The sequence below is a fragment of the Anopheles nili genome, chromosome 3, assembly GCF_943737925.1.
Source record: "Anopheles nili chromosome 3, idAnoNiliSN_F5_01, whole genome shotgun sequence".
Lineage (NCBI taxonomy): Eukaryota > Metazoa > Arthropoda > Insecta > Diptera > Culicidae > Anopheles > Anopheles nili.
In genome coordinates, this window is record NC_071292.1 from 72,712,170 (window position 1) to 72,726,860 (window position 14,691).

Consider the following 14,691-nt stretch of genomic DNA (forward strand, 5'->3'; position numbering starts at 1 on the left):
TCTATTCACACGATCCTGGGGACTCCCGGTGGAGTTATTTCTTGGCTTTTGCGTGGGTGTCGTTGGGTGGCAGGGAATTCAATTAACAGAACAACTCTCATGTGGGCTGGTCGGTTCATGATAACGTAGTCCTGTATGTTTCGCTTCATAGATTGATCTTAAACGCAGATCTAGTGACTCCAGATTTGCAATTATGATCAAAGCAAAAGTTCCTTAAATAGCTCACCTATAATGCATCAGACGCATATTGGATGCTTCCCATATGGCGTGAAGACGGAATGAACAGTGAAGTATTTCAAAGATCGCTACTCGTACGGGAAAATGTTGGTCGAGTGATTTCCAACACATTCCAACACAAGCTGTCTAAACTCCAAGGATTGCAGTACCGACAGAATCTAGGCCGATACATACGTTCCACACATGTTTACACGTCATCAATAAAAGAAATTTGTTCCGATCAGCATGTACCAACCTAATAGACCTGCCATGTTTCCACAGCAATTGTCTCGAGGTTTCTTTGGCTCAGCGTATTCAACACACTGCTCTCTCGGGTGCGGACGAGAAATCTGCACTCAACGCTCGGGGGCCCGTTTGAAGAGCAGCATCAACAGCCATACCGAATTAAGTGTTGACAGGCGTGTTTTCACTTCAAAAAATCTCGCCTGTTTCCCAGCACGATCGTCCCATTTCCCTTTCGGGTGGGAGCATGGGAGCTGTGTGTTTATTTTCCCGCCCATTCCGGAAGGGTCGTCGATCTCCGCCACTCGCAAAGATCAATTCAGACCACAGGCATAACAAAACTTCAACCCGTGCGATCGGGAACTGGGAAACGCATCCACGACGATCGTTGAAAGTGTGCGCGTCGACTGAAGAACTGCATCCGCTTCCGATCGGATGTGTGCGAAGAAGTATCGCCTTTTTTTGTCGTCCGTCACCGCCGGGAACTCCGGAACCGGAATACGCATCGGAAGCGCGCAGTTAGTGGCGGGAATGCGCGTGATCGTGTCGAAGAAGACGCAGAAAGCAGAAGCGTCGAAGCGCCACCAAGAGTGCATCCGTTCGTTGGGTTACTTTTCGTCGTTTTTTCTCTTTAGTTTCCCATGCGACTCGTGACATCCGCTCGACGGCGGTTAGTGACTGTCGCGTGGAACGCCAAGCTGTCATCGACCGGCTAAGAGCGTGGAAAAACACATGTGAAAAGGCGTTCCCTGCGAGCTATCTCGTCACTTCTCGGATGGGCAGATGAAAAAGGGCGACATCACTCCGATGGCGGTCTGCTTCTCTTATTCGCTCTGTGGAACGGATTTTCAAGATGCGACATTAGACGCTAGTGATGAAAGGTTTCCTTTCACAGGGCACCGACCGGGAGATAATCGTCGCCTTGCCACGGGTGGTCACCTTTTTTTCGACAGATTCCGCTCTGCTTCTTGTGACAAACTACTCTCAAATGTAGAGTCCGAATGTCGCCACCCAGGGGGCCAGGGAGAAAGCCTGAGCATTCACAATCCAAACGTGTGCGGCGTTCGATCGCCAAACGCGAGCCCGAACTGTGTCATCCCGGAAATGCATTCATCTGTGCAGCTTCCGACATGTGCGTGTATGCATTTGGAAGCGGCAGAAGCCGTATGCAGTGCAACTGGACGGGAACCTCCACTCCGCGAGTGGTATAAAACGGATCACGCTAGAGTGGTAAAGCCCGCAGTCGAGCCCGGATTCAACGGCGCACCCGGATGACGAAATGGAATTTGTCACCGGAACAAAAGGCCTCCCCGCGTGCGATGCCGTTTCCGTCAAATGCGTGCAAATGGGCGCATTGTTGTCCGATTGTTACACGATCGCGCAATTGTGGTCGGTTGGTTAGCTTTTCCGCTCTTTAGAAGGCAGTGCTGGCGTGGTCCGGCGGGTTAGGAGGGGATTTCCAAGCGCTCTGCTAGTTTCTTGTTGCACTTTCATGCTCCACGTCCTCCGACGGCCTTCAGAACGCGGAACAACACCGTGCAATTTCCAAACCAAGCGTCTAACGCGAGTGCTTACTAACGCTCAAATTTTGTTTGCTTTTTTTTCACCCTCACAGATTCATTACAAACTAAAGGCAACCTACATCATGCAGGTCGAAAGTGCAACAAAATGGCGTGTGCCACCCCTGGATCTGTCGGCCGTCAGTGTCCTGACGAACGAAGCAGAAAGCCGTTGGGCTCACGGCGGCAGTGGAGCCGGTGGTGGCGGTGGAGCGACGAATCTGAATGTCCGCGAGTCTGGCACCGGAACGCAGACAAGTGCCAGAAATATCCAATATGGTGCCGACGGGTTGCCGATCGACCCACGTGATTGGACCCGGGCCAACGTTTGGACCTGGCTGATCAAGCTGGCGCAGTCCGAAGGGTTAGACATCAGTCCCGAGCTGGCGCAGAAGTTCCCCATGAACGGAAAGGCACTCTGTCTGATGAGCCTTGACATGTACCTTAGCCGGGTGCCGATCGGCGGGAAGATGCTGTACCGTGACTTCCGGGTGCGATTGGCCAGGGCCATGAGCTTATGAGCGCCCGAACGTCGGCTAGGGTCGAACAAGAACTGAACACTACTATTGCATAAGCGCAGGCGCATACGGCATACCGAGTTCGAGTCGGCACGTGTTCCGTCCTTCTCGAACGAGGATCGTTTAATTTATCGTATAATCATAGCACCTAGTTACCATAAGCTAGCACTCCAAAGTGTATTTTGTTTTGCCCTCTCTCTAGCACCATTTCCAAGCGTATGAAAATAGTACGGCGATAGCAGCAACACCAAAACCAAGAATCTAGCATGTATCTCGAGGGAAGGTGATCGTAATAGATATTGTATGTACATTGATCGTGCTCGCATCTGTTGGGCAGCTTTTATACAAAATATTCGTAATGAAATAATAGATATAGACTATGCAACGAGTAACTTCTTATCACTATATCACAAAAGCACATTCTCCGTTTATATAGTGAAATCCGGATATGATTTTCTTTAAATTGTATAGGTTTTGCTTAAGTTACTCTAGTCAGTAAATGCACAAAAACATAGCATTTATGCATCGATGCACTGAATTGAATTTGAAAGAAAAGGGTAATCTGAAATATTTGTGTTTATATTGTTTGTAAATCTGAAGTAATTTATTGTAGAGTGAAATTTGAATTTTATCATTGATTTGGCATTGAATTATGATGTGCGCAAAAAATGGTATAAAAATATTCTCTTATTATCCGTTTGGCTTTATCTGACCACCCGATTCGAATATTTTAACGTTTGTGGTCATTACCTTCGCCATATTAATCACTGATAGTGCAAGTGTATTGCCCTCCATTTTATTCTTGTAGTATTTTTTCTTCCAAAGACGCTAGCCATTGAAACCGCTGGTCGGAGTGTATTAGCGTTATCGTCGAAGGAGAAAAATTCGCTATTTTTGTGTTGTATTCGTTCATTTCTGTCTGTTTTGTAACAAATTATATCATGTCGACCACCAAATCAAAAGGTAAGTACGGGTTTTGAGGCTCAAATTCAACGTTTTACATTACGGTATGAATTGCTTCCGTCAGCGATCGGTTTGACCGTAACCTCGTCGAATACGTCCCGGCCATCCCCGGTAATTAAGAAGATCTCGCCCAGCGGTATTTGCACTGAGGACGTGTCCTTTGAAGCGTACAAGCAGCCGAAAAACAAATCCAAGCGGCGCAGCTTCTCGCCCATGGTGCACCAAAGCCGAATACCGTCACCGGAACTGTCGCCCATCGAGCTCAGTCAAACATTCCGCATCTCGCCACGGTACAACACACCCACAGCAAACGAGCGGAAGGACACAGCTGCTAAAACCTATCTACTAGCCAAATCATTTCGGTAAGGTCCAAACGAGCCCAGTGTATTTACAATGAACAGTGTAGTTGCAAATGAAGTCTTAATTTGTAACTTGCAGACCAGTTAAGAAACCCTCCCGGGAGGAGGATGTGTACGTTGTAACACCGATTGCCAAGCGGGAACTCGAGCATCGCATCTGCGTGTCTAATATACTAAAGGACATGAACCTCTCGAAGTACATTCGCATCTTCACCAATGAGGAGATTAACTTTGACGTATTCCTTACACTGTGCGAGAAAGACCTGCACGAAATCGGTATCCACTGTCAGGAGGACATAGAGAAAATTTTGTCCAAGATTGCCGACTACAACATGGGCACAGAGAACTGATGTACGACAGCAAACGTTCACCGCAAACTCATAAATTAAATAGGATTTAAGTTCATTAAGCTTTATACTGTGTGATTTTAATAAATTGATACTCAAAGACATGTAGCTAGTTTAATATTGCATTGCTGCATGGATTTATCTTCTGTAAGCTAATCAATTGAAACGATCTGAGACGTGCGTATTATTTGGCTACGATCAATTTCCTCCAAACCCGTAAATCATCCGATAGTACATTAGATATTCGTTTTCATACTCTTGAAAGCTGCGACCGTTGAATAGTTTTGTGGCTGGAACGTACTTTCGCAGGTTGTTGGCGAGTACAAAGTTATAGTACGTTCGTGCCCTCTCAAGCATTTGACGCGTGCAACTCGTTATAGCATCAATTTTATCCAGCATTTCGCAGATCTTGCCATGATTGTTCTTCCATCGCATCTCGAGAGCAGCATGTTCGATACTAACACCAACAACAGAGCACGAATCTACCGAGCCGGAGTTTGCACGCTGTTCCAGTTCTTGCATCGCTATGAGCTGCTTCAGAGATGATTCCGGACTAACAGCAGTGGTTGGTAGCAACGCCAAAACGATCGGTAGATCGAAGATCAACGCTGCATTAGGTTCCACGCTGAACTGAAGAGCTTTCGAGATATTTGCGTACTTGAACAATGGGATTTGCCCAAACACCTCCAGTTCTTGAACGAAAGAAGGCAGCACGGCGGGACCATAGGTGGGACCGCTAGCTCCAACGATTGAATTATCGAGCCGGCTAAAAGACTGATCGCTCATATTCAATGTTTGATTATTGCCGTTCTTCTGTCGTATTGTGTGAACCGTGTGCTGGCACATATACTTCGAGTAGTGCACCTTCTGCTTTATTTGTCGGACCTGGTGTAAACCTGCTTCCATGTGTTTAGAAATATCCTCGATCTGTCCATATATACCTCGAAGCTGGGATAGCAATTGCTCGTGATTCTGATTTTTCTGCGAGTACAGCAGCAGCTCTTGCTTTTTTCGCTCGATTTCGCGATCCATATACTCGGTTTGACCCTGATTGTACTCACGCGAGTTCCACTGCATCAGGTACTCCTCGAGCGCTTCTTCCGCTTCGTCGTCCATAACATTCATAAGAGTCATTTTAGCTTCCAGCTCGCTGGAACAGGGTGAATATCGGGCTAAATATTCCTCTCTAGCTGTGTTGACCATGTTGCGAGTGGACATGACATCAAGGAACACGTTTATGTGACTCGTGCCCAGTTTAGCCATGCTCAACTGTAGCATATCCCGATCAGAAAACGATACATTTTGTTCGCTCTGCTCACGACGATTATTTTGTTCGGCTATTTCGCTTAAATTGCTATCCTTCATCTTCAATAACACATTCCATAGTAAATAGTTAGGTACGCCTCGCAGAATGTCCCGTATATCCGTCCAAAGTTTTTCCTGCATATTACGGCTGGAGCCGTTGTTGACGTCTTGAAATTTTTCATAAAACCCCTCCAGAAGTTGGATGCATATTTCGATGGCTTTCTCGGCCTTGTCAGGATGGAAAGATTCTGAACCTTTCATTGGCATTATGCGGTTGATGCGTTCAATCAGCTGTTTTTCTTTTTCGATGTTGGATTTTAACGCTTTATCATAAGCTATGTACAGGGACGCTTTACCGTAAAGCTCCTCCAACTTATTCGCCAAACGAAATTTTTGAACATCTGGAAAAAACACATGAATGGATAGATTGTACTTCTACATTCGATATAATGGTTGCAAACTTACTTTTATCTTTAATTTGAAGATTTATTGATTCTAGACTTCCAAGTGACTGTTTTACACGATTCCTTGTTTCGTCAATTTTCTTTTTAAGTTTTTGCATTTTCATGTAGCGCTGCAATTCCGTCGGGAGTGTATGGAAAGTCGCATTCTACAAGAACGAAACGTATTGTAGCAAACATATAGAAGAACAAAAACAATTTGATACACACAACAACTATATCATCCATTTTCTTGTGAACTTGAAGTTTGTGAACGAGTACATTCTTGCGCATCCAGGCTATTTCGTGACGAGAGCGTACTTTAGTCATAATTTGGTGAAACATTGAGCTCTGTTCTCCACGAAACGATCTGCAACGAAACAAAAGATTTAAAATTTCCTTGCAAATTTTAAGAATACCTAACCAACTTTTTCAAGGTTTCATCCGGAGGAATTCGTTCTGGTGGGCATCCTAGTTTAGAAGCCCATGTCTTGAATGCATTAATATCATCCATATTAATTAAAATAAAATATAGTTCAAGTAATACTCCAACAACTTTCCACAACAAAACAGTTTGTTCGTTTTCCGTTTGTTCGTTCGAAATATGTACTGTCAAACTGTCACGCATTGCTATCACACAAGGTTGATACATAATTGGATGAGTTTGCTGAATTTATAGCAAACTATAAATTATTATTTTCATGTTTCACAAACATTAATTTGTAAGTTTGGTAAGTTTTCATAAAACAATAGATTCTAATTAGTTAAATACTTTTTTCAATAATAGAACATCTGTTTTATACATAACCGGGAGAAAGATTTTCATATAATGTACCCATCATACAATAAATGCATTCGTTTTGAATTTTCATTTGTACATATGTATTAAATTTTACTAAAACTTCCTAAAACAGCCTTAGAGAATATAATTAAAATGTAATAGATGCGAGAAAGTATTCGACTATAGTTATATTCCACCTCGAAAGCAAAGAAGAAGTTTATCATGAAAACATGAATTCCAACAATCACAGGCAAGCATGTCCGAGGTTTTTAGTTCATAACATTGGTAAGGATTCGTTACTAAAGATGCTTTGTAATAATTTTTAGCTCAAAAGAGAGCAATTATGCATAATCAAATATAGATGAATAATACTAATTAAAACATTGCCAGAACAAGTACCATTTATAAGGCTCATTTTGCTCGATACGATATTTATGTAAGTTGTGTGAACGCCTAGTTGCTTGTCTCACGCAATAGTGTCGTGACGTCAGATTTCCGTAAATGCAAAGAGATCAATTGAACGTCCCGAATTTCATGATATGCTTCAGAAATTACGACAATCATCCTCTAAATATTTGCGCATGCTGCCCTGCCTATGCCTGCTCTAACCATCCTCACCTTAAGCAGATATGTTGTCTTCGATCGAACCAGTTTTTATCTGCAAACAGGAACAGAAGACTTTGTGAACCCACGGGTAAAGGATTAGGGCAAATACCTTTTTGTAGACCTGCTGTTCGTCTGCTCTTTCCCAAGGAGGCAGGTTCTACGTCATGTTCCTTCATCGCCGTTAGTCGACGTGCCGATCAAGCGATCGAAGCTGTACCGCGTAACGGACTCCCTTAAGAGCGCAAAGCAACGAACGTCTTATGAGCAGTGCGAGTCGATCCTTCGAGCGCGCAACAACTGATCGCACGGAAAATTCGATACGCAAACCTCCGGTGCAAAGTGTTGATAGTGTCTGAACAAAGAAAATCCAATCTCAAGTTAAAAAATCGTAGCTCTCTCATAATGAAGGCTGTCGTAGCGATCGGACTGCTGATCCTGGTGATCGTACAGTGCATCCTGGCGGGTCCTGTTCCGCAAGTAAGTTAGGTTATTCATGGTTTACTCGTCATGTAAATGTGCTGTGTAACGAGTGAGCGTGTAAATAAAAAATGTGGCATCATGTTTGTAGAGAAAAATTTCTGCGTCTTTGCGTGGTCGATTGTACCATTGACGTGAGAGACATGACGATGTGGAATTTTTTTGCAGACGAATATCACGAGGATCGAGTTCAGCTCATTTCCATACAAACGCCATAGAAAGCGTAAGATTTTGTATGCTAACAATAATGATATTCTGGGTGGAACCGCGAATATTTGCCCTATATAAACGTGCACTTTAAAGCAGCAGTGATTGTTTCGAAGAAATAAAAATGTGTTTATGACGCACTGTGAGTCATGATTCTGACGCTTCTTGTTTCTCAACAATAATTGCACTGGAATTCTAGAGGTGATTATTTAACGTAAGCTCATCTCTGAATCGTTAGAATCGTGATCGTGAGTTTTGCCCTATATGAAGGAATTACTGAAGTATAAGCAGTTATCCGGACCTGTCGTTCGCTGTTTCCTTCTAAACCTGTTTAAACTGATCAAATACCATTTAGATCACTTTTAATAGTTGAAGACAAAAAGAACATGTTAAACGAATTTAGCTTAAACGTATACATAGAGATTTTGCGATAAAAAATCGCATATAAACTTGTTAAGTCATCATACTGTCCAAGCTGCCAAGATCATGCGCATTAAATTAAATGATGTCTATCTATACAACCACAACCAGTATCGTAAGCAAGGGAGCATTTTCTCGGTGGTGGTAGCAAGAAGCTACAGATGAGCAAAAAATAAAAAGCTCACCGGATAAATTAGTTTCTAATCCAATCAGCACAAAGGACGCTGATTTCTTCACAGTTCGCTGCCCTTTGATGATGTCGAAAAAAGTAACGCAAAAAAAATCTTCCGTGGAAGTTCATCCGCAACGTGCGCTTTGACGTGCTGTATGGGTGGCTTACATGATGTTCGGTTAGCACACCGCTGGTTCGTCAGCGTTTCTAATGCAACCCTAAAAATTATGAGAACAAAGCTAACCTTCATCGGTCATATTTTACCCATTTCTCCGACACACAGGTGTGTCGGTACCCTTTAGAATCCGCTTTCGAGACCATCGGAGCATGGAATCAATTAACGCTAAAACCAGCGCAGAAATATGAAACCAGAAACAGTTAATACGATCCTAAACTGGTTTGCCATCAAGTCTATAACGCTCGGCCGACTGAGCTGAGCTGTCTCCGGGAATGTTTGAATTTTGTGCTAAAAAGTTGACACTATTCCAACCCTTCCATACCGTAGGAAGGTCCGAAGCACTTTTGCATGAATAATACATGAGCCTGCGGTTTATCGAAGACGCTCGTCCTCAATTGGCGCGGTTACGGCCCTCTTTGTCGAGAGTTGTTCAAAAGACTTGAACGCGTCCGCAAGCGACGAACCTCGCACTCGATAGTGCCGAAATAAAAGTAAAAGTTGCCCGGCAGGAAATAGATCACTGCAATGAGTGGCTCCACTGGGCAGCCCGTGCACTTGACATTGACCATCGAATACCGTTCGCTGCCGGCGGTTCGTAGTCGGTGATTTCCTTAACGCTATGTTTAGCACTCGTCGCGCTATGTTGCGGTAGGTGAATCAACCTGCCACAAAAGGGGTGTGCTGAGCCGGTTCCTCTGCGATGGGTACTTTGTTCCACGGCGTTCTACCATTGCAATACCACAGGCAGCAGGCATCCAGACGAATTAAAACCTTCATTCCGACATTTGCTCGAATCCCTATGAGCCCACAGTGAGTTGTTTTTCGCTTATCTCACACAAATCAAAATTACGGGCACCTTTCAACTACGCAGTGAGAATTGGAAATGAACATACAAAAAATCTTCTAGAAGGTCGTTTAGAGGCGATATATGTTTTTTTCTATATTACCCTCAACAGATCGATTAGTTCCAGCAATAGGTCATGCAATAAGCACAGTGAATTGCTTTTCCTTCTTCTTGTTATGTGTTGGTTTACAAAAAGAAACGAGCTTGAGGGTATTTTTAAAGAATATGCTCGCGGTGTTCGGTTCAGGAACGTTTGCCTGAGCTCTCGATTGAGTGAGAATAGCAATCGCAGTTCTACATATGCATGAACCGACCGCTGTTGACGGTACTGGATGCCATTTCCTCCGACGGAACAGGTTTTCCCAGCGAATCGCCGTTGTTGGACGCCGTTAATCTTAGTAGTCACTGCAAGGAACTCGTCCGTGATGCAGACAAAACCTGTAACCGTACGATTGAACTGCAGAATGCTATGCAGAATATCGCACCGCATGTAGATGGTTTTCGAGATGCACTTTTAATGCGTAATTCTCTAAAGTATCCCCTCACGGTAAGCACCCGAATGGATGGTCGTTTTTGGGGTTTTCCTGTCTCACAAATCTCCCAAGCATGACGCAAACAAACACTTGAACGCAGTGCTAGAGAGAAAAAAAATCGTAGAAGATTCGAGTCGCCACTCGCGAACGGCGCGATGGCTCAGATACCGGTCACAACGACAGCGTCGTGCGATAAATTATTTCGAACGAGATCGGAAAACTAACATTCGATGAAGAACACTCCGTTCTGGACGCTTGATCGCTTGATCATGACGCGTGACGCGAGGGAAGATTGATCGCGGAAAGATGGGATCGTCGGGCTTCTGCCGAGTGCCTATTAATGAGGATTGTGTAATGTTCTGGCCGGGAATGTAAATGTGCACAGACCACGTTGGAAGGGTCAACTTCCATTGCGAACGTGATCGACATTACCATGGTAACATCACATGCAGGCTCTAAATCAGCTAACTAGGCGTCTTCATTTTGCAGTTTCTTACCTTCCGTGATGGGAAGTTTGGCGTCAACTTTGGTGGATACCACGCGGAAGCCGGCTTAGGTGGCCTGTTGACTGGCAACAGTGCCCATGGAGGGCTTTCTGCTTCGGCCGGAACGCCACACGGCCAGCAGGCTGGTGCAGGAATCGGCGGACTGCTCGGCGGCAACGGTAATGGAGTGTTGGGTGGATTTTTGGGCGCTTTCGCTCGGTCGCCGGGATATTAACAACAGCCTTACTGCACCGCACTCGAACTTCCGGGGGAGCTATGCACCTTAGCAACGGCAAACAAACAGGAACGCATCCGAACGTAGGCACAGTGTGATAATAAACTAAAAGATGGCTTTTCTGAATATTTAATCACCACTAACCGCATGTGTAATGTATTTCTAAGTGCACCAAACGTGATCCAAACTCAATCCCCAAGCACCTTTCTTTGCACTAACCCTAACCAAGATGTTGAAAGACTTTTATCAAGTTGTCAGTATTTAGGTACCGCACGTCACAAAGAAGATGTTTGTATGCATGTTTTTATCCTAACACACGCAACTACGGTAACGAACTCGCATGAGACGGGCTTTTTAACTAACACCCTTCGAAGGGCATTAATTACCGGAAGAACCCATTCTCAGAGCGTACTGCTGGTGGAGCCTACGCAGGAGCAACCGCCGGCCATGGAGTTGGAGCTAGTGCTGCAATCGGTGGAGGACTCGATGGATACGGTGGAGCCGGAGGAGTCGGAGCGGAGTCACACGCAGGCGGCGTAAGCAAGAAGGTCGTCAAGCTTGGCCAAACCAACCCAGGAGGACAGCCGACAGAGGTAAGTTGGAACGCTACTACGTTAGAAGTAATAGCTGATTCCGATGTTCTTAACTCTCGGCCCTATAGGTGGTGATTTCGAAAGAGAAGGGAGTGCATCACGAAGGAAGTTTCGAAAGAATTGACGATCACCACCACGTGAAGGAAGTGGCAGACTCTCATCCAGCTCCTGCACACGGCGTTCGAAAGACGGTCTACAAGAAGAAGGTTATTGCCCATCCTCACAAGGTAAGAGAATCAGTTTCAACCTCGGAGTAAGCAGGATGTTAGGATGAACTCAAAATTTTTCCCTCAAATTAAACGCTCTTAATTCGGACACGATTCACGAACGAACAAACGGCCACTTTTCTCGGACATTCCACAACGACACCATCTCTAGGTCGCGGTATTTGAAACGCATCACGAAGGTCCGCATCACCAGATCGACATAAATCGGTTCTTCGACTTCCAAACGTTCACCAACTTGGGGGCCCAGTTTGCCCACCCAGCCCCACCACCACCGCCGCCACCTCCGCCACCGCCAGCTCCGATCGTACATAAGACGACTCTTCTGAAACAAACATCCTACCAACCCATACACGTTCCTTCATTTCAAAAAGAGGTACCATTACCGGATTCGGCACATTGTTTTTCGATTTTTGCGCCATAACTAGCTGCTTTCCAGTTCATTCAAGCTGTCCCACCACACGCATGCCTTTCAAACTTGTATAGTTATCGCTATACACCTCTCATTGTGAATAGTTTCATCTAACACGATAAGAAACGCTGTCGATAAAAAAATCCAAAACGATCTGTAATGAGATAAACGCTTGCTTCTGTCTACTGTCACAGGTTCACACCCGTATTGATTCGTCGAATGGACACAGTGGAGGTGGATCGTCCTCGTCTACCCACGTGGTCGCCAGCTCGACCCACAATTCCAACTTCTGGAACGACATTTTCAACGTAAGGCACATCGAATCCGGCAGCTTCACCAGATAGATCCTGCGCTGTTTGTTTCATCGTGCACATTGCCTTTCCATTCTAGATTCCGATCTCCACACTGACCGCGGTGAACCAGTTTCTGAACAACAAAGCAGGAAGCGGAACCGTACACGTCGAGAAGCATGTAGAAGTGCATTAAATTGCGAATCACATTTGAACGGTATCTCGAGGAACGAGAAGCAATAAGTAACCTATCACAGTGAATAAATACACAAATAAAATATTATTATAGATCACTTCTGTTTTATTTTAAAACGGTGTGAAAGAAACGTATCTGGAACAATAATCCTTTCATTTTTTAAGGTGTTTCAAGATTTTTATTGCCAAGTATTATGCGATTTAGATTTTCAAATTGAATCATAAATGAAACTTTGATCAATATTTCTTGCGTTATGTTATCGCTGTTGCAACATATGAGTTTACCCAGTATTATCATGAACACTGATTCGTGGTAGATCAAAAAAACATAAAACAACATAATATTCAAATGAAAAGGTTAAATTTAATTTTAAAATGATGCCGAGATCGCTACAAACTCATTTACTTTATCTGTTGCAGTGAGGATGAACAAGTTTATACTCAGTGGTTAGTTTCAGTTCATGCGTTGTTCAGATTGAGTTCATCCATATTGCACGATGAGAGTACAAACTAGACTGGCGCATGTTTAATTTATTCGATATTAGGTAAATTAAGAAACGATTTCTTGACTCCCATATTGAATATTCACGTTTATATTATCCATATTGCTCTAAATGGTGTCTAATACAGTGAAAGAGACGCACGAATCGACTGGTGTTCTGATGTCCTTAAGCTGCCAAATGTGGCGGTGTGTCCAACCGTTTTAGGACATATATTGCCCTAGGTTCTGTCAAACGTTCATTCAACATGGCGCACAGAGCACCCACATGAACCCACCTGCATCCTGCCAGTTCGGAATTGGCCACTGTTTACCATTGTTTCTCGCGTTCGTACCATTGTTTTAAGCATTCGTTTACGACGGTAACGGGGGCGAAAGCGATCGAAAAGTGCTGCTTTTTCGAAACTAGCCGCGACGTTGCCTTCCCCGGAGGTGAAAGATTCGTTTGAACTTGGTGCTGTAGCGAGATAGGTCACGAAACGTACGTGGTAGTCGCGCCTTGCTGGAAGGGGCCATCCCGAAGGAAGGGCAAAGTTGCGTCGGATAAGGAATTTTACGATAAGGGCTTCTCGGACACCACCGGACTAGCACTTCCTTCGTGAAGGGAACAAAAAGCAAAAAGAATCCCAGCAGCGGCGCGTATGTGTGTACGCGCGAATGTGCATGTTCCGTTGTGTGTGGACCCAGAGTGTGTGTGCCGAACGTGTTTTTTTTTCGCTTCATTTTCCTCTTAACCTCCACCCTCTCCACATCATTCAGATTGGTTCACTCTTTGCTTTCCCTTTCCGACCGTCCCGCGGCCATCGTTTTAGTCCTGTTTGTCGCGGTGGTAATGAATGGTTTGACAGCAGCAGCAACGCACGACGACGTCGACGACGACGCATCGATTGCTGCGTACGAAAGCCCCCCACTAACTTCGCCCAAGATGCTGCCCTCGCGGCTCCTACGCACGGGGAAAGTGTGTTGTTGTTGAGAAGTACCCGGAGGTGGCCAATTCTCCGGGCCCCCGTCCGTCTTCGGACAGGAAACAGTCCCGTGCGCGTTTCGTCCCACATCCGTCGCCTTCCGTTCTCGATGCTTCTTCAAGGCTGCATCGATTGGCGGTGGTTGTCTGATTAAAATGCGAACTCATCCGAGCCATCGCCCCCGGCTGGTGCCCCTTGCGGTCGAACCCGCGACCAATCAGGCGACAAATTTCGGCGACTTTTCCGCAATCGCGTAACGGCGCGGCCTCTTGTGGTGGTGCGCAACCCAACGACAGTGGGAACCGCAGAACCAGTTCCATCCCGTTTGTGCGTGTGTAGTTGTCATCTGTGGCCGCACTTTGGCGAAACCCGCGATCGATCGGATCGACGTCGTCGTCATCGTCGTTGTTGTGTTGTCGTCGTTGTCGTCGTCGCCACTTGCCGTCTCCCGCGTTTAATACACACAGATAAGTGGCGCTGTCAGTGACACGGGAACGCGGCTGTCGTTGCGTACGCGCGGCCTGTCAGTGTCTCTCGTGGCCCAACTCGCGCCACCCACCGCTCGTGATTCAATTGTTGTTTTATCATTCTGTTTACTCCTCCTTCATCCCTTCGGTGCACCTCG

At 45.2% G+C, this 14,691-nt stretch overlaps 4 protein-coding genes across 5 annotated transcripts; 3 read left to right on the top strand and 1 right to left on the bottom strand.

Moving 5' to 3' along the window:
- Window positions 1-2,104: 2,104 nt before the first annotated feature.
- LOC128726266 (ETS homologous factor) lies at window positions 2,105-2,810 on the top strand. The gene has a single exon (XM_053820063.1). The coding sequence runs from the start codon at window positions 2,105-2,107 to the stop codon at window positions 2,537-2,539; it is 435 nt and encodes a 144-aa protein (XP_053676038.1). The 3' UTR covers window positions 2,540-2,810.
- A 667-nt stretch (window positions 2,811-3,477) lies between these two features.
- Window positions 3,478-4,208, top strand: LOC128725027 (uncharacterized). Its single transcript, XM_053818745.1, has 3 exons — window positions 3,478-3,499; window positions 3,564-3,861; window positions 3,938-4,208. The coding sequence occupies exons 1-3, from the start codon at window positions 3,478-3,480 to the stop codon at window positions 4,206-4,208; spliced, it is 591 nt and encodes a 196-aa protein (XP_053674720.1).
- A 195-nt stretch (window positions 4,209-4,403) lies between these two features.
- Window positions 4,404-6,467, bottom strand: LOC128726729 (augmin complex subunit dgt5). Its single transcript, XM_053820554.1, has 4 exons — window positions 6,379-6,467; window positions 6,182-6,320; window positions 5,976-6,120; window positions 4,404-5,911 (listed from the first exon to the last, which is right to left on the bottom strand). The coding sequence occupies exons 1-4, from the start codon at window positions 6,462-6,464 to the stop codon at window positions 4,404-4,406; spliced, it is 1,878 nt and encodes a 625-aa protein (XP_053676529.1). The 5' UTR covers window positions 6,465-6,467.
- Window positions 6,468-7,658: 1,191 nt separating this feature from the next.
- LOC128723599 (one cut domain family member 3) lies at window positions 7,659-12,684 on the top strand. 2 transcript variants are annotated; one of them, XM_053817355.1, is made up of 7 exons: window positions 7,659-7,814; window positions 10,658-10,832; window positions 11,294-11,481; window positions 11,550-11,708; window positions 11,860-12,081; window positions 12,312-12,425; window positions 12,508-12,684. In XM_053817355.1, exons 1-7 carry the CDS (start codon window positions 7,740-7,742, stop codon window positions 12,601-12,603), a joined length of 1,029 nt encoding a protein of 342 aa, XP_053673330.1. In that variant the 5' UTR covers window positions 7,659-7,739; the 3' UTR covers window positions 12,604-12,684. The 2 variants fall into 2 exon arrangements, with proteins under 2 accessions (XP_053673330.1, XP_053673332.1); XM_053817357.1 differs by lacking the exon at window positions 11,860-12,081.
- The last annotated feature ends 2,007 nt before the right edge of the window (window positions 12,685-14,691 follow it).

What these genes read in the sequence shown, in the direction of transcription:
- LOC128723599 (XM_053817355.1), top strand. Translation starts at nt 7,740, where the DNA reads ATGAAGGCTGTCGTAGCGATCGGACTGCTGATCCTGGTGATCGTACAG. An exon ending in CGGACTGCTCGGCGGCAACG is followed by an intron (nt 10,833 to 11,293) that starts GTAATGGAGTGT and finishes ACCCATTCTCAG; the next exon opens with AGCGTACTGCTGGTGGAGCC. An exon ending in TTCCTTCATTTCAAAAAGAG is followed by an intron (nt 12,082 to 12,311) that starts GTACCATTACCG and finishes CTACTGTCACAG; the next exon opens with GTTCACACCCGTATTGATTC.
- LOC128725027 (XM_053818745.1), top strand. Translation starts at nt 3,478, where the DNA reads ATGTCGACCACCAAATCAAAAG. An exon ending in GTCGACCACCAAATCAAAAG is followed by an intron (nt 3,500 to 3,563) that starts GTAAGTACGGGT and finishes TGCTTCCGTCAG; the next exon opens with CGATCGGTTTGACCGTAACC. An exon ending in CTACTAGCCAAATCATTTCG is followed by an intron (nt 3,862 to 3,937) that starts GTAAGGTCCAAA and finishes TGTAACTTGCAG; the next exon opens with ACCAGTTAAGAAACCCTCCC.
- LOC128726266 (XM_053820063.1), top strand. Translation starts at nt 2,105, where the DNA reads ATGCAGGTCGAAAGTGCAACAAAATGGCGTGTGCCACCCCTGGATCTG.
- LOC128726729 (XM_053820554.1), bottom strand. Translation starts at nt 6,464, where the DNA reads ATGGATGATATTAATGCATTCAAGACATGGGCTTCTAAACTAGGATGC. An exon ending in CCGGATGAAACCTTGAAAAA is followed by an intron (nt 6,321 to 6,378) that starts GTTGGTTAGGTA and finishes GTTTCGTTGCAG; the next exon opens with ATCGTTTCGTGGAGAACAGA. An exon ending in AAATGGATGATATAGTTGTT is followed by an intron (nt 6,121 to 6,181) that starts GTGTGTATCAAA and finishes TCGTTCTTGTAG; the next exon opens with AATGCGACTTTCCATACACT.